This window comes from Molossus molossus, unplaced genomic scaffold, assembly GCF_014108415.1.
Source record: "Molossus molossus isolate mMolMol1 unplaced genomic scaffold, mMolMol1.p scaffold_m16_p_12, whole genome shotgun sequence".
In the NCBI taxonomy this organism is placed as follows: domain Eukaryota; kingdom Metazoa; phylum Chordata; class Mammalia; order Chiroptera; family Molossidae; genus Molossus; species Molossus molossus.
Window position 1 is genome coordinate 102,995,142 of NW_023425347.1, and position 19,071 is coordinate 103,014,212.

Below are 19,071 nucleotides of genomic sequence, written 5' to 3' on the forward strand. Positions count from 1 at the left end.
GCAGGGTTCAAGTGGGAGGCTCCTCCCAGCCCTAGGACCTATTCTAAAGGCTGTTCCCTCAGCTCCATGGACACTTCTCTTCTGGGTTCACAAAGCTTCCGCCCTCGTGTCCTGGAGGCAGAGCACGGCCCACAGCAGGCAGTGGCTCCCTCCCCCGTGCAGAGCAGCGGTGACCCACCAGCGTCGGCTGCCTGCTGTACGGCTTTCCTCCGTCATCCTGCCCCTCCCCCACTGAGCACAGCTTGTCCCACAGGGTGCAGCCCAGGACAGCAGCTTTGCCTCGCTAAACAGCACCTGGGAGTTCGCAGCTGCCTGTAGCCCCCACCCCGCCAGAGCTGAGCCCACACCGTGCACAGGCAGCTCCCAGGCACTACTCAGGCTTCAGAGAAACGAAACGGTGAATTCGGCCTTGCTTTTCAGGAATGACGTATCAACGCCCGATTGTCTTCACAGGCTTGTCACACACGAATGTATCCCGAAATAACACGGCCTTGAGTTGGACACGCTTTAAGCTGTGCGGACGAATCATCCAGCACATGTTCTGTGTGGTTTCCTTCCCTTCCCATCTGGATCAGCATTCACTGGGCGTGCAGCTCAGCTCTCATCCCCAACTGCTCACCCGTTTTAAGAAATGTCTTGCACCCTGGCCGGTTTGGCTCAGCGGTGAGAGCGCCGGCCTGCGGTCCAGAGAGACCCGGATTCGGTTCCCGCTAAGGGCATGTACCTCGGTTGTAGTTTGTCCCCGGTCCTGGTTGGTTGTGCAGGTGGCAGCCACTACATGTGTCCCTTTCACATCGATGTTTTTCTCTCTCCCTCCCACTCTATCTGAACAAAAAATGGAAAAATGTCCTCAGGTGAGGACAAAAAATAAAAAATAAAAAACCAAGGAAGCCCAGCCGTGGGGCTCAGTGGACTGAGCCTGATCCCATGGAGGAGAGGTCCCGGTTCCGTTCTATTCTGGGTCAGGGCACATGCCCAGGTTTCAGACTCGATCCCCAGTAGGGGGCGTGCAGGGGGCGGCCCATCGATGTTCTCTCTCATTGATGTTTCTCTGTCTCTCTCAAATTAATAAAGAAATTTTTTTAAAAACATATTTAGAAAAATAAAATAGAAACATCAAGGCTGATTCAGTCCCAGACTATTGCAGGGGCTGGAGGCCAGGGCCACGGGCGAGGCAGGTTAGGTGTTGAAGGGAAGTAGGACAGGACACCCCAAATGTGCGGCTCTGGTGCACGGACTAGTCCAGCCAACGCGGGGAGTTTCCGCTGCACCCCGTCTGCGTAAAAACACCCCCGCAAAGAGACCCAACTGTCCAGGCCCAGGAAGACGCGCTCCGATCGGGAGGGAGCACTAGAGGGGACATCACACCTTCACCCCCAAAGACCACGGCTCCCCCGGCCGCCCCCGCCCCGCCCGCACTCCGCGGTGCAGCCCGGATTCCAAGCCTCCGCGGGCCCTCGTCCTCCCGGGCATCGCCGGCGGGGCGGGAGGCGGGCGTGTGGGCGCACCGGCCAGTCTGCCCTTCGTCACAGGGTCGCTGCCTGCTGCTCCCCGGCCTCTGGGTGCAGGGCTCGGGGCCCAGGGGCGGGAGGAAGCCCTCGTTTGGTGCCCGACGCTGCGACGCCCACGTGGCGGGACAATCCCCGCGCCCGAGCGCGTCGCCCCGCCCCTTCCGGTCCTCGCCGGAAGTGACGCCACGACGTGCCCCGGAAGCGCCCGGCGGCGGCGGCGGAGGGGCGGCGGCGCGATGGCGGCGGCGGCGGTGTCCGAGGCCTGGCCCGAGCTGGAGCTGGCGGAGCGGCAGCGGCGGCGGGAGCTGCTGCTCACGGGGCCGGCGCTGGAGGAGCGCGTGCGGGCGGCGGGCGGGCGGCTGCCGCCGCGGCTCTTCACGCTGTCGCTGCTGCACTACCTGGAGGTGAGCGGCTGCGGGAGCCTGCGCGAGCCGGGCCCGGGCCTGGCGCAGGGCCTCCCGCAGCTGCAGAGCCTCGTGCTGCGGCGCAACGCGCTGGGGCCCGGCCTGAGCCCCGAGCTCGGCCCGCTGCCCGCGCTGCGCGTGCTCGACCTGTCGGGCAACGCGCTGGAGGCGCTGCCGCCGGGCCAGGGCCTGGGCCCCGCCGAGCCGCCGGGCCTCCCGCAGCTGCAGAGCCTCAACCTCAGCGGCAACCGGCTGCGCGAGCTGCCCGCCGACCTGGCGCGCTGCGCCCCGCGCCTGCAGACCCTCAACCTCACCGGCAACTGCCTGGACGCCTTCCCCGCCGAGCTCTTCCGCCCGGGCGCGCTGCCCCTGCTCAGCGAGCTGGCGGCCGCCGACAACTGCCTGCGGGAGCTCAGCCCCGACATCGCCCACCTGGCCTCGCTCAAGGTCAGCGGGGCGCCGGAGTGGGCGGGCGGGGCACGCACCGCACCCTTGCAGCTGGACGTCAGTCCACACACCGCACGCTGCTTAGCCTTGGCCTCCCTCCCGGGGGGGAGCGGGTCTGCTGCGGGCCCACGACCAAAGGCTTGTGTCTCACCTATTTGTGAAATGACTGCCTGAGCCCTCTGGAGGGCGCCTCTCCGCGCCCCCCCCCCCCATGGGGAATGACGAGAATTTGCATAATGCACCTTGACCCGACTTGATGCCTGATCCTTCCCTTGACCCCAACGACAGCCTTGGACAGTCAGCCTATTACTCCTGTTTTTGCAGAAGGCTGGAGAGGATGTCCAGAGTAGACAGCAAGTAATTTGGGTTTTCCTCTGGACCGAATAATACTGGGTCTCCGGGCCCCAGGTCGATGCTTGGCTCCCAACAGGTGCCCATTCCGTTGGCTGCTTTTCGAAGTCCCAGAGCCACCACCTAACTGCAGTCTGGGGCGCTCGTCCAGTGTTCTTCCCCCGACGTCTTCCCTTGTCACTTCATCCTGAAAAAGGCGGGCCTGCGGGTTTCTTCTTCCTCCTATTTTTCACACTTTTTTTTTTTTTAACCCTCACCCCAGGCCTTGTATTCCGTTGATTTTTAGATAGAGAGGGAGAGAGAGAGAAACATCGATGTGAGAGACACCTCAGTTGATTACCTCTCTCATGATCCCAACAAGGGCCAGGAATTGAACCCTGTGCCTTTTGGTCCGAGGGGGGCCAATGCTCTAACTGCTGAGCCAAACCAGCTGGGGCTTGGTTTTCATACTTTGAATGCAGATTCATCTTAAAATGTGTGCGCAATTTAGCAACAGATCTATTTATAGTGAAAGTGGCTAAGGCGTTGCCAACTGATGGTACAAAGAGGTCTGTCTGTGTAAAGTGGGTGTGTGTTTAAGAGAAATAGATGAGCCCACCCTCGGAATGGCGTGGGCGTTTCCGGGAAGAAGCTGGGGGGATGAGTCCCTGTAGGGCTCAGGTAGGACAGGACGCAGGACTCTTCGCCATCGTCCTGCCCGATGGAGCTCTTGTCCTTCAGAAGGCTGGTGCGCCAGGTGTGTGGCTCGGGGTTGCGGCAGGTGAGCGCAGTCAGTTGTATTTCTCTGAGTCCGCGACGTCTTTCCTGCACTCCTGTCCGTGTGCCGCCCGGTCCAGTCATCATCTTTACTCTGTCCAGACACCCTACTTCACGGTGAAGGGGTGTCTCTGCTCAGCCCCTCACCTGGTCTGCTCTGTTCGGCATTTTTATATTCCATTGGATTTCTATCCAGTTGGAGAGACCTGTTTCTCAGAGAGCATCATGCAGGAGCTACTTGGAATCCTATTTGGGCTTCAGTGTCCTTGGCAGGGGGCTTTCTAAAGTTCCTTCGTGAGGCATGCGCTGTGAGAAGCTGTGCTGCCCACACACGGGTTTGGGGGACACGGGTGTTCTTTGTCCTCCTGCGCTGTGGGAACACAGCCCAAATGGAGGAAACAGCGTGGGTTCAGCTCCGTCTCACCTGCGGGATGAGAAGCGTGCTGATGGACTGGGCTTGTGTTGGCTGTGCGTGGCTGCAAACCACAGTCGTTCTGCTTGCTAATGATTCTCCACTCAGGGCCTTGGGCTCAGCTGGACAGTCGCTTCCTTGCTGTGGGTTGTGTGGCTGTTCCACTGGCTGCAGGCTCAGGGCCACAGTGCCGAGTGGTGGGCTTCCCTCCACGTCATCGCAGGGCCTCTCCCCCGTCAGCGTAGTCTGACCTCTCGCATGGCAGCTCAGGGCGCCGCAGCACGGAAGCAGGAGCTGCCAGGCTCCCTCGACCTGAACTGCCCATCAGTCCACTGTCCTGTTGATTCAGTAAGTGAAGCCCAGCCAGAGTTGGGAGACACAACACCACCACGCGAATGCCGGGAGGACAGCGTTTAGGGGCCAGACTTCTGCTTCTGCTGCCCTCCCAGAGTGTGGAGCTGCCCCAGGTGGTGGCCCTGGCAACATCCCCCCACTCCAGGACCCAGGGCGAGGAAGCGGAGAGGCGGCCTCATTTGACCACTTTCCCTCTCCAGGCAGTTCACTGCCCTTGGTGGGCCTGGCGTCACCACCGCCCGGCCTCTGCCCAGGTCAGCATGGCGTCCTCCCTGCGAGACCTGAGCGCGAGTGGGCTTCTCCCCAGCGGCATCTGCCCTGGCGCAGAACTGTTGCCGCTGGGCCCTGCTGCCCGGGCTCAGCATGCCAAGCATGGGTGGCACCCCCATGTCGCTGCTGCCTGTTTTTGGTGACTGTCCCAGATGAGGCACAGCCCACCTGGGACAGATGGAGGGGTGCACGGGACAGGTGTGCCCCAACTTCCGGAAAGCAATGGGACAGCACCTTTGTTAGCTAGGACCACTCCAGCCATGATTTCAACCTCCTGCCGGGAATTGCGCCCACTTATGTCGCCCAATGTCACTCACTGTGGAATTCTCCCATGTCGAGTGTCACAGAGAAGTTAACTTCGGAGGTGAGACCTTTTGTCTGATGATAAGAGAAACTGAAGTAAAAACCCTGCCTCGGTTGGTTTGCCGATTGCCACCAGCAGTGGGGACTCACTCGGAGCCCAGAGGCAGGGCTGTGTGGGGGTCACACAACCAGGAATACGGGTCCTTTCCCCGAAGGCGCACAGTCTGGGTCAGAGACGCCTGCTTCGCCTCGTTGGGCGTGGTTGCCTGCGAGGAGGGAGGGCACGGTCCCGTGTGTCAGCTCCAGGGGCGCGTGGGGGCCGCCCCGTGCAGTTAGTTCCCCCTTTGAGCAAGTGTGTTCACGTCCTCCGTGGTTGGAGCTCGGCTTCCCCTGGGAGAGAACCTTGCTCAGCCTCCCGTCTCTGTACCATCTGGGGGCACCTCCCTTCTCAGGGGCTCTGAGACCCCTGCCCTCACCCTCCCTTCGCACTGGCTCTCCACCCGGAGGCAGACCTTCTGGCCACCCAGCGGCATGTTTGCGGGCAGTGACGAGGGTGGTGCCAGTGCAGGCGGCAAGCTGTTTGGCCAGAGCCCTTCAGACGGGGCGGGGGTTGCAGAGCCAGAGGCCTGAGGCCTGAGCCCTTCACTGCCCTCCATGCTCGGGCCAGCAGGGGTCTGCGGGGCCAGCTGGTGTCGGGGCCCCGCCTCCTCCCAGTGCCAGAGGCTGGCCTCGCAGAGGGCGGTGTGCGGTGCAGACTGCAGGGCTGGGTGCAGGCTCCACTCTAGATGGGGAGCTGCCAGGTCCCATGGGGGTCGGGTACAGTCCAACCGCCCCACCCTGTCCAGTCCTGCCTGAGTGGAGAAGGGCCTGGAGGGTCACAGCACGGGGACAGCCATGGCCTGGTCTACCACACGGTGGCCCCTCCAGCGGCTGGGACCCCAGTGGTGACTGAAGACCGAGCTGGTGCACTTTGTGCCCTTTTGTCGTTCCTGTTCGAGTGCGGGATCCACCCTGCTTCGCAGGGGCCGGCGGGCCCACACCTGTCCTGGTCACAGCAGGCTGTGGACCCTCAGTGACTCCAGGCCAGGCCCCCGCTGGCCTGCCCCGGGCGTGAGCGCGTCTTGCGCGGTGTGTCCGTCTGGAGGGAGGTCTCTGGTGCTCCTCTGTACTCGGTCGCCTCTCTGGACTCCAGCAGGCTTAGTGCCGTTTTGTGGGGCGCTTATTGTCAACTGAAGTCCCCATCGGGCATAGCCAAATTGCTCGGTCCCCTGTGCCTCGCTGTCTTGCTCCTCTGACCTAACCATCTATCTGAAACGTTGCTGGAGCTGTGGCCTCGAGGAAGCTGAGGGTCGAGACGAGACAAGTTTCATAAGACTGGCAGCCGCTGCCAGCTCCTGCCCCTAGGGAAGCCACCTGGGCCGCCGGCAGGCTGGGGCGGGGCTGGGGAGGTGCGCTCCCGCTCATCCCGCAGTCAGGCCGCCCAGGAGTCTGACGTCTCCCTCTGCCTTTCAGACACTGGACCTCTCCAACAACCAGCTGAGCGAAATCCCCCCGGAGCTGGCCGACTGCCCCAAGCTCAAGGAGGTCAACTTCCGTGGGAACAAGCTAAAGGACAGGCGCCTGGAGAAGATGGTCGGCAGCTGCCAGACCAAGTCCATCCTGGACTACCTGCGGGCGGGGGGCCGGGGCTGCTGCCGGGGCAAGGGCAAGGCCGACCCCGAGAGAGAAGAGAGCCGGAGGAAGAGGAAGGAGAGGAAGAAGAGGGAGGGGGGCGAGGGCGAGGAGGAGGAGGTGGACGAGGCCAGCCGGCTACTGCTCAGGGTGCTGCACGTCTCCGAGAACCCCGCCCCGCTGGTGGTCACAGCCAGCCCCGAGGTCAGAGACGTCCGGCCGTACATCGTGGGGGCCGTTGTGCGGGGCATGGACCTGCAGACCGGGAATGCGCTCAAGCGCTTCCTCACCTCTCAGGTGGGTGCAGGCGGCCTGCAGGTGGGCTGAGACCGGGGGCACACACTGTGGGTGTACCTGGGAAATGGGAACGCAGCAGGCTCTGGCTGTGGGCGTGGTGAGCATGCCTCAGGGCCGTGTGTGCCCGAGCGGGAGGGACCCGGCCTCAGGGCCGGGGGGCGGCTGTCGCAGGCGCCTCACACGGACAGAACCTCTGTGCCTGGGCAGTGCCCGGCACTGGGGTCCCTCCTGCTCTTCACCCACCGCGCTCACAGTCGAGCGTATTAGTGAAGACGGCTGTTGCCATGGGAAACCCGTGCTCCTCCAGTCACTGAGGTTGGAGTTTTCTGATTCCAGTAAGAAATTGTACTTTTGGTTTCACGTAAGGTGATGTCCGAGTCACCCGCCCTGGCCAGCATGTTCCCATGCGGACTGGACTTTCTTTCAGGTTTTAGCTAGACTTCCAGACGGGTCGTCTTTCTGTACAGTGTGCCCAGCTTTTCAAATAAAAGGCTCGTCTTTGCCCTGAGAAAGACCCTGAGTGGGACGGCTGCTCAGGGGGGTCCCTGGGTGTGTGTCGGGAGTCCTGCCTCAGGGAGGTCAGGTCGTAGGAGGCACTGAGCTCAGATCACTGAGTGTGCCCCTGGGGACGGCTGCTCAGGGGGGTCCCTGGGTGTGTGTCGGGAGTCCTGCCTCAGGGAGGTCGCAGGAGGCACGTGGGGAGCTCGGACTCAGATCACTCTTTCGGAAGGAAACGTTCTGGAGTACTTTCCCTGTCTAGGTCATACTTTGTTCACTCAGTTGTCAAACTTAGTTCAAGACGGGTTCTTTGAAGTCTCATAAGTTGTGCTCTAGAGTCAGGGAGAGAAATTCCGCTGGTAGCTGATTGTTTCCGAGGGTGGTTCGGCCAAATGGACGTGTGGCCGGAGGGCTGGGCAGCTCCGCCTCGGTCGGGCCGGGGCGCTGAGCCTGGTGTGTTGCAGATGAAGCTGCACGAGGACCTCTGCGAGAAGAGGACGGCGGCCACCATCGCCACCCACGACCTCAGCGCCGTCCGAGGGCCGCTGCTCTACACTGCCCGCCCGCCGCAGGACCTCAAGGTGACGCTGCACCCTTGTAGGTCTGCGAGGGGAGGTGTGCCTTTGTGTTTGGGGGAAACACGCGATGTGTTGGAGCGTCAGGCAGGCAGACAGCGCCCCTTCGAGTGCCCGGGATGCGCAGGGTGGCCGTGTCCACGGTCACTTTGGGAGGCAGACTCCTGAAGAGGCCCTGACCTGACAGAGTGTCTTCACTAGCTCCCTGATTTTGACCCAAAAACGTGTGGTTTGTATCCCGACTGCGAAACCCCTAGTCGGGTCTGACTAGTGAGCTGCTCCATCAGCCCTGCTGTTCTGGGGGCCTCTGCGTGGGCACCGAGGCCCGGGCCTGCCCTGACCTGCGCTGCTGCCGGCCTGTCTCCTCCTCGGCCCCCGGGATCCGTAGCCTTGGAAGCGCAGCTGTGTGCTGGGCAGACGCAGAAGTACTGGAGTATTCAGAGTATTGGAGTGTTTGGGCTCCTAAGTGTCCTGGAAGCACATGTGATCACACGTGGTGTGGGGTGCAGAACGGTCCACTGTGGGCAGCTGTCGCCTCTCACGACACGGGGGCTGGCGGAGGAGAAGGGCTGGGTCACTGGTGCTCACAGCCAGAGGTGGGGGGCGAAGAGTGTTTCCACATGGGCTGACCGGAGGTTTCTGCCCCGAAGATCGTCCCCCTGGGGCGCAAGGAAGTCAAAGCCAAGGACCTGGTGCGGCAGCTGCAGCTGGAGGCGGAGGAGCACCGGAAGCAGAGGAAGAGGCAGACGGTCTCGGGCCTGCACAGGTGCGCGGGGCCTCGGGGCGCAGGCCCGCGGGGTGCGTGTTCCCTGCTGTCTCCCAGTTGCCAGTTAGGAAACTCCTAAAGTTGCCAAACGAGAAATGTCCCCAAGTCCTTCACCCTTCTGGTCGGGACTCTCGTGTGGTAAGAGGCAGTGCTGTCAGACCCGGGTCTGGTGGACGTGTGGGGAGTGGACGCCACTGCCAAGGGGGCCGGCGCTGCTGTCCCGTGTCACCTCGGGGAGGGAACCGCATCACCCACAGCCCCAAACCCACAGCGTCGACCCAGGCCTCGCCCGGCGGGGAAGGTGCCCACAGGCCCTCGACCTGCCTTCTGAGCAGGCGCCGACCTGTGGACCGGGTTCGGGCCCGGCCCTTGGGGCTTGCCGGGTGCGCCCCTCTAACTGCGGTGCGCCCTGCCGCTCTGCTGTGCCGGGTCCTCTGCAGGTACCTCCACCTGCTGGACGGGAAAGAACAGTACCCTTGCCTCCTGGATGCGGACGGCGACGTCATCTCCTTCCCCCCGGTGACGAACAGCGAGAAGACGAAGGTGGGCTGTGTCTGCGAGCCCCTGGGGCTGCGCACACTCACGCCTGGGCACCCCGAGTCCCTGTACAGCTTCCTGTGTGCCCAGGAAGGGGACAGTCTGGATGTTCCTCAGATTTAATGTGGTGGGTGCTGATGTCTGCTTGTGATCACTCGACTCTTCTGAGACCTTCCTGGTTTCTCTTTAAGATTAAGAAAACCACTTCCGCTCTGTTTCTGGAAGTGACAAGCGCGACGAGTCTGCAGATCTGCAAAGACGTCATGGACGCCCTGGTTCTGGTGAGTGACGTGGCTCCTTCCAGGTGCCAGGCCCGGGCCGCGCGTGTCACGGCTCCCTCCGCTGCCGCCTCCTGCCGCATCTGGGACACGCAGCGTCCTCCCGGGGTCGCCTCTGATCTCTAGGTTAAAAAAATATTTTTCATTTGCAGAAAATGGCAGAAATCAACAAGTACACTTTAGGAAATAAGGAGGAGGGATCTGTGTCCGATACTGAAGCTGACGCCACCCCTGGACGTCTCTCGGACCCCGGAACTGACAGCAGTGCCGAGAAGGACAGGAGCGCCCCCCTGGTGGTGGAGCAGGTCCGGGTGGTGGACGAGGAGGGGCACCTGAAGGTGGTGTACCCCTCCAAGACGGACCTGGACATCGCTGCCTCCCACGTGACCGTGCTGCGCTGAGACGGTCGGCTGTCCGATGGATCGGCCTCCCGTGGGCTTCCGTGTGGTGTAGCGAGTTCCTCTTACACTCCCCCTGGGTGTTTCTAAGCCCCCGCGTTCCTTGTCCAGTCCCAGAAGGTTCTGTCGTGATGGCACCGCGGTGTCGCCCGAGTCCTCCGCCTCTGCAGCTCGCACTGCAGCGTTGCTGAAGTTGCACAAACAGCGAGCGCAGGTTCCAGGCGTGCTGGGGCACGGACACGGCCCCACGGTCGCGGGAAAGGACGCAGCAGCAGGCCTGGCGCTCGGTGTGAGCTGAGCCGAGGAAGTGGCTACGTCTCGCCGGGCTGCACAGGCCTCTGCCACGCTGCGTCCTGCGCGTCCTGCGAGCAGCGTGCGTGTGCGCCTGGCCTCGCGCTCCCACCCCGCAGCGAGGCGGCCTGCTCATAAACGCGCGTTTTCTCAGTAAGTGTCTCAGTGTTGCTGTTGGGCGCTGAGGGGCCGGAGAAGCGGGGACCTTCCAGCGGCGTGTCTGAGTGGGGGAGCGCCCGGCGGGGCCGCGGGAGCCGCGGGATGCGACCCCGTCTGCGAAGGAGCCCGCAGGAGTCTCGGGGACATGCAGGTCTCCAGGTACAGCGCTGCTTCCCGGTGGGCAGGACACCTCCACTGGGCGGTGTCAGCAGGCGGCCCGCGGCAGTGGTGGCGGCGATGCCCCCGAAGGCGGAGGCTCTGAAGCGGGTGCACCAGGTGAGGGGCTGTGGTTTCCATCTGAACGGCTCAGCTGTAAGTCGTGTGTGTGTGTGTGTGTGTGTGTGTGTGTGTGCGCGCGCGCGCGCGCGCGCGTGCAACACGTGAGCCCCTTCCCAAACCCGGCCAGCCACAGAGTCGACGCTCGACTGACCTCGCTGCTCACGGTCTGGCTGGGACACGAGAAGCCGACCCCTGGCCCCTGTTGTAGGACACTGCTGTTCAGGGGTCTCTAACCTGCCCAGGACAGTTCATTTGGTAGGTCTGTGGGGACACTCAGCCCTCAGAACCTCTGTGTGAGGCGTGTGAGCCAGGCCCCGCGGTGCCCCGAGCTCTCTGCCTGCCCTGTGCACGGGGTGGGGTGACAGGCCTTCCCGGGGAGGGCGTGCCAGTGAGCGTCCCTCTGCTCTGCTCCCCAGAGCCGCGGAGCTCTGCGTGTTGGTGCCTCACTGCGGGACCCTCGGGCAGTTGGGGCTGCCGTGCAGCACAGGGTTCAAGGGTTACAGTGGTGCCCTGATGGGAGCTCCAGGCATTGGGGTCCTGGCTGCTGGCTCCTATGGTTCAGTGGCCACATCGTGTCACACAGGGGACCTCAGTGTAGACGAAGCCCAATGCCTGCTGCTCCTGGTGCAGCTGTGTTCTGGGGATCAGAGATGTACCGCACAGCACACCATGTGTGACCCCCTGCCTCTGCGTCCAGCTGCCCAATAGAAACGTTCGGTGGAAACCCTGGGCTCCTCCCCAGTGCTGCTGTCCTGCTGGGTCTGCAGGCCGGGCAGTAACTGCCTCCAGCCCTGCCTCCTGTGCCCCACCCTGATGGGCCCCATACTGAGCAGCCGGTGGATCCCCTCGACCCACAGATCATCCCCTCCTCTCCCCGGCCCTGCCCTGAGGCCTGCCCAGCACATGGCCTGGGGGCCCTGGGGGATCGGGTCTCATAGATGCCCCTGTGCCCCTTGGGCCTCTGCCTGTGCTTCCCACAGGCAGGGCAGGGGTGCCGACAGCCCACGGGGGACACTGCACACGAGTGCACCTGGCTCCATCCTGAGACCGGACAGTCTTCAGGGGGCACAGGGGGCAGGGAGGAGGCGTTGCTGAGGACCTCCGTGTCCCCAAGCAAACCACCACCCTCAGGGCTCTTGGTCATGCCCCTCCTCCGGCTCCCTTGGTGCCTCCTGCACAGGTCACACCTGCTCACCCCACTCCCTGCCCAGGGTGCTCTGGCCTTGCCCTGGGCCAGTCACATCTGACCTGTTAGCCGATCTGCTCCCACCGGCGGGCAGCTGCTCAGGGACCGTGGCCCTGGTGCCTGCAAAGCGTCTCAGAAGTCAGGGAGGAGGGGTGGGCAGGGGAAGGGTAGCCCGCACCCTCCTCCCTTCTGCCCACGCCCGTGGCCAGCCCCTGCACCTCCGGAGCAGACCACCAACTGCCTGGAGCCCACTGCCCCCTCCCTGTGACCTGTCTTGGATGACCAGGAGGGACTCAGGGGAGGCTGGTGAGGGTGGGCCAGCTGTACCCTCCCCCAGATGTGGCCTAAAGGGTGGGAGTGGGGTCTCCTTGGACACAGGTGCTGAGGTTCCGAGACTCGAGTTGGCTGTCCACTAACCTGCTTCCCTGGCCCCAACCTGCCTCCCTCTTTGGGGTCTGTGACCCCCCTGCAGGCTGGCCTGATATTCAGGACTTGAAATAAGGCCCACAAGGACAGTAACTACCCATCTTCCACCCGCAGTCCCAAGGTGTGTGTGGCCAGGGTTCCGAGGCCGGAGATGCGTGTGCGTCGGGTGAGACTGAACGTAAGGCCTGGAGGGTACTGCTGAGAAAGGGGCGGAGGGCACATTCCAAGACCCCCGCCCAGCAAGAGGGGCGGGCCCTTCCCACAGCCTCACGCTGTCCAGACCCCTCCAGCTGGCCTTCCGTCGACCCTCCACCAGTCCCTCGTTCAGAGGGGAGGGCCCTTCCCACAGCCTCACGCTGTCCAGACCCCTCCAGCTGACCTTCCGTCCACCCTCCACCAGTCCCTCGTTCAGAGGGGAGGGCCCTTCCCACAGCCTCACACTGTCCAGACCCCTCCAGCTGACCTTCCGTCCACCCTCCATCAGTCCCTCTTCAGCAGGTGTTCAGTGGTTGCTTCTGTGCACCCGCTCCCTTCCAGCCGGCCCAGTGAGGTCTACGGGGTGGGTCTGGGACAGGGGCGGAGCCTGGTTCCCTGCTCTGCCTGAGAAATATCTTCCAGGAGGGGTCTGGGCCCATGGGAGGGCAGGGGCACACAGCTCCCTTCAGAGCTATCTGGGTGTCCGTGCACAGGGGGGTGAGGGAGTTTTCATACACCCATGTCCCTCCCTCCCAGCCTGTGCCCCTGAGGGCATGTGGTCAGCACTTACTTGCACTTGTATGTGAAGTGGACAGCGACAAAGCCCAGGATGAAGAAGCCCACGCCCAGGACCTTCATGGTAACAGCTCGCCCGAGCGCAGCTTCCAGCAGGGCCTAGCATGTGAGCCCGAGTGGAGCTGGGGTGGGGGCAGTGGCCCCAGGGCCGTTGGGCCCCAACAGAAGGCGGGGGGTGGGGGCGCTCTGCTGGACGGGGTCAGGAGAGCCCAGCGGGGAAGGCAGAGGTGGAGGACCAGGTTGCTGGGGCTGCCAGGGCGGGCCCCCGGCTGCTATGGAGTGGAGGCTGGTAGGGACGGGCGGCAAGGGCTCCGCACGGCCTGTGGGCCAGGTGGGCCGCTCCGCCGGGTGCTCACCTGTTCCAGCTGGACGCGGGCCACTGCTGATGCCCCCTGCATCTGTCCACCGCACACGTCCTGGGGCTGCCTGCGGGGGCTGGGGCCTCGCTGCGCTGCCTTCGCTGCAGAGCAGGCCCTGTGAGGACGGTGACAGAGAGGGGAGCATCCAGGACAAGGGTCTCCCGGGGGCGGAGGTGCCAAGGTGAGCTGGCTCCTCACCCACATCGTATCTGCCTCACAAGGTCACCAAGACCACAGTGGCTAAACCGCTTGCCCAGAGCCAAGGGAGGGGCAGAGTGGAAACTCCAGCCCAGGGAGGTCGAGGCCCTGAACCCTGGGAATGAGGGTGCGTAGCCCCCGGCCCTGGGTCCTCCTCTCTTGCCAGGCTGACAGCCTGGTGACTGCCTGCCTTCTGCCCCATTCCTGATAGATAAGGCCCGGCCATCTCTGGACACTGGGGGAACGGGGTGGGCAGCAGCTGGTGGCTGGTACTGCCTTTCTGATTGGGGAGCAGCCCCTGGTCCGTCTGTCCCCCACCGCCTGTGGGAGGAGCCTGGGCCTGCTGGGCGCCAGGGCTGGGAGGCAGCAGCAGGCCGCTCACTTCCGGGGCTCAGACTGGGCTCAGCCCCTACCAGCCTGGGGACGCTGACCTTGGGCCCGGGGAGTCTTGGACACAGAGACCAGTTGGCTGCAAGAAGCCAGCCCGGAAGTCAACACCAAGCCGTCGTGAGCCCCGGCATGCCTCGGTATTTGCCCTTTCTAAGTCCCAGGCCGGCGGGAGGAAGGCAGCCAGCCCTGCCTTCAGGCCACATGCCTGTCATCCAGAGGGTCCCTTGCTCCGCGGCAGCCGCTCAGAACAGTCCTCAGGCCTGAGGGGGGCTCTTTCCCAGGGTATGTCCGGGAGACGGGCCACAGGCCAACGGCATCCACTCCCTACCTCAGCCCCTCTCTCCAGACAGCTGGGTGCCAGCCAGAGGGTTGCCCTGGTCCCTGCTTTCCTGTCACCCAGGTGGGCAAGGTGCTGGGTGACACGGGGGGTGCAGCAAGGGGTGGGAAAAGAAACAGCAGCCACATCCTTCTCCTGCCTTGACGTGATGGCTAGAGCCATGGCAGCCACCTTGTAACCACGATATCCGGCGACACCAGCCCTAAAGGCGCTGCCTCCCTGTCCACACCAAGGGCCCGCCTGTGGGTTTCTTGGTGTGAGGAGAGCCTGGGACAGCAGGTTCTTGTCATTTGTAGCAGAATGTGTTCCAAACCCAGGCACACGGTGGCTCTCCAGTCATCCTGGTTGGACGAAGCCACCAGGAGCTGGTGAGGTCCCTGGAGCTAGGCTCCTGCGCAGTGATTGTCCAACCCCCACGTGTGGTCACACCGCGTCCCCGAAGCCTGGGGCTGTGCCACCTGGCAGGGACACCTACCAAGGCCTGGGAGCCTCGGGGGTACCACCTCCTCCTCCTCGGAGCATGAGGACAGCGCCCCACCCCTTCAACCCCTTCACACCCAAAAGGGGGAGTCCTGGCCAGCGGCCGGGGCCCAGGAAGACAGAGCCTGGCTAGTGGAGCCCACCTCCTCCCAGCCCCCACCGACATGTGCAACCTTTCAAAACAGGAAAGAGCCCTGGCCCGTGTGGCTCAGCGGTTAGAGCGTCGGCCTTCGGTCCAGAGAGACCCGGGTTCAGTTCCCGCTAAGGGCACGTACCTCGGTTGCAGTTTGTCCCCGGCCCCGGTTGGGGCCCTGTGGGTGGCAGCCAGTCAATGAGTCTCTCTCACATCGATGTTTCTCTCTCTTCCTCTCTCCCTCTTGCTCTATCTGAAGATATAATATCCTCGGGTGAGGATAAAAAAAAAATGGGCAAGGTGAGGAGAAGCAGCCCTGGGGTGTCCCCAGGCGGTTCACATCTGGCCACCCCTGGAAGGGTCAGGCCAGAATCGGTACAATGGCGACAGCCCGTGGCCCCCCAACCGGACCTCCCGCCCCGGAGATTCTGGTTTCAGTCCACCTCTCAGAGGGCCAGGGGCTGCCACAGTGAAGGACCCCCAACACCCGGTGCATGAGGAGGCTGCACCCCGACCTCCCATCTCACCTGGAGCGAACCTGTCCAGGTCGCTGAGGGGCACACGGAGCCTGGGCGGGGCAGGACCTGGGTCGCCCCAGTGAGGGCGGCCCCTGGGGGGCGGGGCCAGGTCGGAAAGCAGAGCAGACGGGCTTGTCCCTGGCCGGGAGGGAGCGGGAGGGAGCGGGAAGCATGACTAGTGTCCGTAGAAGTTTCTGAGTTTGAGCCAAACCAACACAAGTTTCCAGAAAGCAGAATCTCACCGGCTTGAGCAGAGGCTCCTGAGACGGGCAGTTTTGCATCTTCTGCTTTACGGGACAATCAAATGAAGGGACCTTGAGGGGGTGACAAGGAATCTGTTGGTGCAAGATTAGGAAGGGGGAGAAAGGAAAGGGGGTGGGGGTAGATGGGGACCTGTGGGATTGGATCAAAAGGACAATGTAGACCTGCTGTTACCCAGATGGGTACAGGGTGGTTAACAGGCAGCAGTTAACAGGGTAAGTGATTTGTGTCTCCGGACTGGTGCTGTGCTGGTGCCCAGAGGGGTCCGGGAAAGGGGAGTTAACTGGACACCCGAAGGCCGGATGTTCAATAGACAACAGACAGGCTCAGTCCACCTAAGCGCTGGCCTTGGTCAGGGCACATTCAGCCTCGCACAAGACTGCCCGCCAAAGCTGCTTTTCCGGAAGACGTTTTCATTTCACACCACCCTTTGTGGTCTTGGTTTGTTTTATTATTTATTTATTTCAATCCTCACCTAAGGATATTCTATGTATCTTCAGACAGAGTGGGAGGGGGAGAGAGGGAGATAAAGGGAGAGAGAGAAACATTGACGTGAGGGACACATCGACTGGTTGCCTCCCACATGACCCTGACCAGGGCCCCGGGCGGACCGCAACCGAGGTACGTGCCCTTCACTGGAATCGAACCCACGTCTCTGGTCCGGGTGACGCTCTAACCACCGAGCCACACCGGCCAGGGCTGTGGTCTGTTTATAAGGCCACCACCAAGGCCTCCCCTGAGCTTGTCAGGCTTGGTATGTGGACCCTTTTCATCCACAGTGGGAGCAGAAATACCCACACCCACTCGCTTTCTTCCACAGGGGTTGCATTAGCCAGACAAGGGGCCCCTGCCAGGGAGCCCAGGCTGGGGCCTCAGGTACACAGGAGAGGAAGTGTGGTGGGCAGGTCATCGGGGCAGAGCAAGGGCACGGGCTTCGTACGGAGGTCACCAGGGTGGGAAGCCCAAGGTGTCCAGCAAAGGACAGTTGTAGGAGGAGACCTCATCCCTAGGGTGGCTGACCTTTCCCTCCCTAGCGTATCCGAGGGCCTGCCTTTGCCTCTGTAACCTGTGCCCCTTTCTTCCCCAGGTTACTTCTCTGCCCCTGCTTCTGCAGACAAACGTTCTCCCGTAGTTGGAGTCTTGGTTCTGAATTCCTTCCTCGCAGGAGCTCAGTTACCGAGGTTGCTGAACCAGGTCTGGGCTGACCCCGCGGGCCGACCTCCTCGTACTGTTTCTGCTGGCTACACCTTTCTAGTCTAATAACCCTTTGCTTAAGGAGACTGAAGTGTGGATTTCATATGATTAACATGGATTAGGCTTGAAGGTGTCACTTGGCTCCAAGAACCAGGCCCAGCACCCCGGCTGCCTGGGCCCGGGGCCTGGTTCTTGGGCAGCAGAACAAGGCCCAGAGCCCCAGCTACCTGGGACCTAAGCCAGGACCTCGGACAGCTGGAGGGAGGCCCAGAGCCCAGCTGCCACAGCTGCCCGGGCCCAGGGCCTGGCTCCTTCTCGCCAGGCTGAACATACTTCTGCTGTCCTACCTGCTCTCGGCTCTCGGGGCTCGGCCGGGCTCCTCGGGCTCCCCGGGCTCAGGCGCGCGGCTCTGGCTCGGGCTTGCCTGGACTCCAAGGCCAGCATGTCCTTTTTGTTGCTGTTCATTCTCACCCAAGGATATTTTTCCATCGATCTTTAGACAGAATGGAAGGGAGGGCGGGAGGGAGAAAGAGAGAGAAGCATCGATGTGAGAGAGACACATCAGTTCGTTGCCTCCCACATGACCCCGGCCAGGACAGGGGATCGAACCTGCAACCGAAGTGCGTGCCCTTGACCAGGAATTGAACCCGCAGCCCTTCGATCCACAGGCTGATGCTCTAACCACTGAGCCAAACTAGCCAGGGCTAGCGTCACTCTCTAATGACGTCACGCTGTACACTGATAAGTCATATTGGCAACTTACCATGAGTCTAAGGGTCTGAGCGCCGGGCTGTCCTGCAGGGAACAGACCTGTTCCACCCCCTCCTCCTGAGCTCCCCCCGGGGCCTGTAGGGAGAGCAGCAGCTGTGTGCACTGGTTTCACTCGCGTGTACACCAACTGTGCACAGAATTGTCAAAGCATTCAGACGTCCATGGTGTTCCTACAATCAGGAGCACACACCCTTTATCCAAAGGGGTTCTGTCCGGGGCTATGCACATTCAGAAGGATCGGGTCCCTTTGAGAGAGTCCAGAGCCCATGAAACAAAACGGCCCCCGGCCGCGGGGAAGCCCCGCTGGGCCACAGGTCGCCTGACGGGAAAGACCCTCGGAGCCAGAGGTGGAAAAGGCTCCGTCTCGAGGGGGGTGGCCGTGCAGGTCACTGTCCCTCCTGAGGCGGGTCCCTCCACCTTGCGGGAAGGAGAGGTGTTGCTGTGGGTGCTGGCGGGCAGTTCTGCAAACATAGTCCGGGTTCTCAGCTCCAGGTGGCAAAGGGTGGGCTTCCTCGTGACCTGGGAGACGAACACGAAACAAAACACACTGGTCACCACGGAAGCTGACGAGCACACACGGGAGGTCCGCTCACCAGGACGGCAGGTTGACGTCACCTGAGGGCTCAGCAAAGGGGAGACAGAGGCTCTCTGTGGGGGGGCGCCCCTCTTGGGCACGCCATCTCCCCTGCGTGTTCGGAAAGTGGGGCTCGTGGGAGGGACGCCCACAGCCCGGAGCACTAGTGTAGACACAGCTGTCTGAACCTCCCAAGCAGGGGCCACACTGCCAGGGGTACACGGGGCACAGCCTCTTCCCTGAGGCCCCGGCTTCCCTCTGAGAAACAGTGGCACCCAGTGACCCCTACGGCCATTGGTCCCTGCACTGTGGGCCCTGTACGTTCTCGTCCCCAGACAGCTGTGCCCTGGGAGTTGGGGGCCCTGAAGTTAACTCCATCTCTGCTTGTGACTCAGGTCATTCCTGCCTGGATGTCAGGCTCCCGATGGAGCAAAGTAGGTGGGACAGGTCACCTGTCCATCCTCCTGCTGGAACGTTCGGGGTCTCTAAGCGGCTTCCCTCTCCTGTACCTGTGCTGTTCCCACTGTCATCGCTTCTGGTGGCTTCCTGATGCCAAAGGAGCTGCTTGTGTCCAGTGCAGGAGGCTGGGGGAGGCTGTGGCTGCAAACACACCAGGGTGGCAGTACCACACAAAAGGTGGCACACACAGACCTCAAATAACTTTTCTCTAGCTCCACCTTGTGCTTGTACATTTTCTCTGCCAGGTCAGAAACAGAGAAGATGGAAAAAATATCATGTCGCTGAGGACCAGATCAGTGAATTAGAAGACAGGATAGAAAAAAATCAACCAATCAGAAAACTAAAAGGAAAAAACGATTAAAAAACAGGAAGACAGCTTAAGAGAACTGTGGGACAACTGAAAGTGTAATAATATTCGCATCATAGGAGTCCCCGAAGAAGAAGAAAATGAGCAAGG

The 19,071-nt window shown here is 62.3% G+C and overlaps 2 protein-coding genes across 2 annotated transcripts in view; one reads left to right on the forward strand and one right to left on the reverse strand.

The window, feature by feature from the left end:
- Positions 1 to 1,747: 1,747 nt before the first annotated feature.
- On the forward strand, positions 1,748 to 10,151 carry LRRC47 (leucine rich repeat containing 47). Its single transcript, XM_036257458.1, has 7 exons — positions 1,748 to 2,362; positions 6,321 to 6,776; positions 7,739 to 7,855; positions 8,500 to 8,615; positions 9,056 to 9,158; positions 9,344 to 9,433; positions 9,583 to 10,151. The coding sequence occupies exons 1-7, from the start codon at positions 1,748 to 1,750 to the stop codon at positions 9,829 to 9,831; spliced, it is 1,746 nt and encodes a 581-aa protein (XP_036113351.1). The 3' UTR covers positions 9,832 to 10,151.
- CCDC27 (coiled-coil domain containing 27) overlaps positions 10,140 to 19,071 on the reverse strand; it is a 29,913-nt gene continuing 20,981 nt past the window's right edge. Inside the window, exons 14-16 of the mRNA XM_036256849.1 lie at positions 13,297 to 13,414; positions 12,936 to 13,039; positions 10,140 to 10,536 (exon numbers count right to left, since the gene is read on the reverse strand). Coding sequence (XP_036112742.1) covers positions 10,140 to 10,536; positions 12,936 to 13,039; positions 13,297 to 13,414 — 619 coding nt within the window. The remainder of the gene's footprint in view (positions 10,537 to 12,935; positions 13,040 to 13,296; positions 13,415 to 19,071) is intronic.

Excerpts from the sequence above, each read along its gene's own strand:
- LRRC47 (XM_036257458.1), top strand. The coding sequence starts at position 1,748 with ATGGCGGCGGCGGCGGTGTCCGAGGCCTGGCCCGAGCTGGAGCTGGCG. Across the intron at positions 7,856-8,499 it reads GCCCGCCGCAGGACCTCAAG|ATCGTCCCCCTGGGGCGCAA; the intron begins GTGACGCTGCAC and ends TCTGCCCCGAAG. Across the intron at positions 9,434-9,582 it reads TCATGGACGCCCTGGTTCTG|AAAATGGCAGAAATCAACAA; the intron begins GTGAGTGACGTG and ends TTTCATTTGCAG.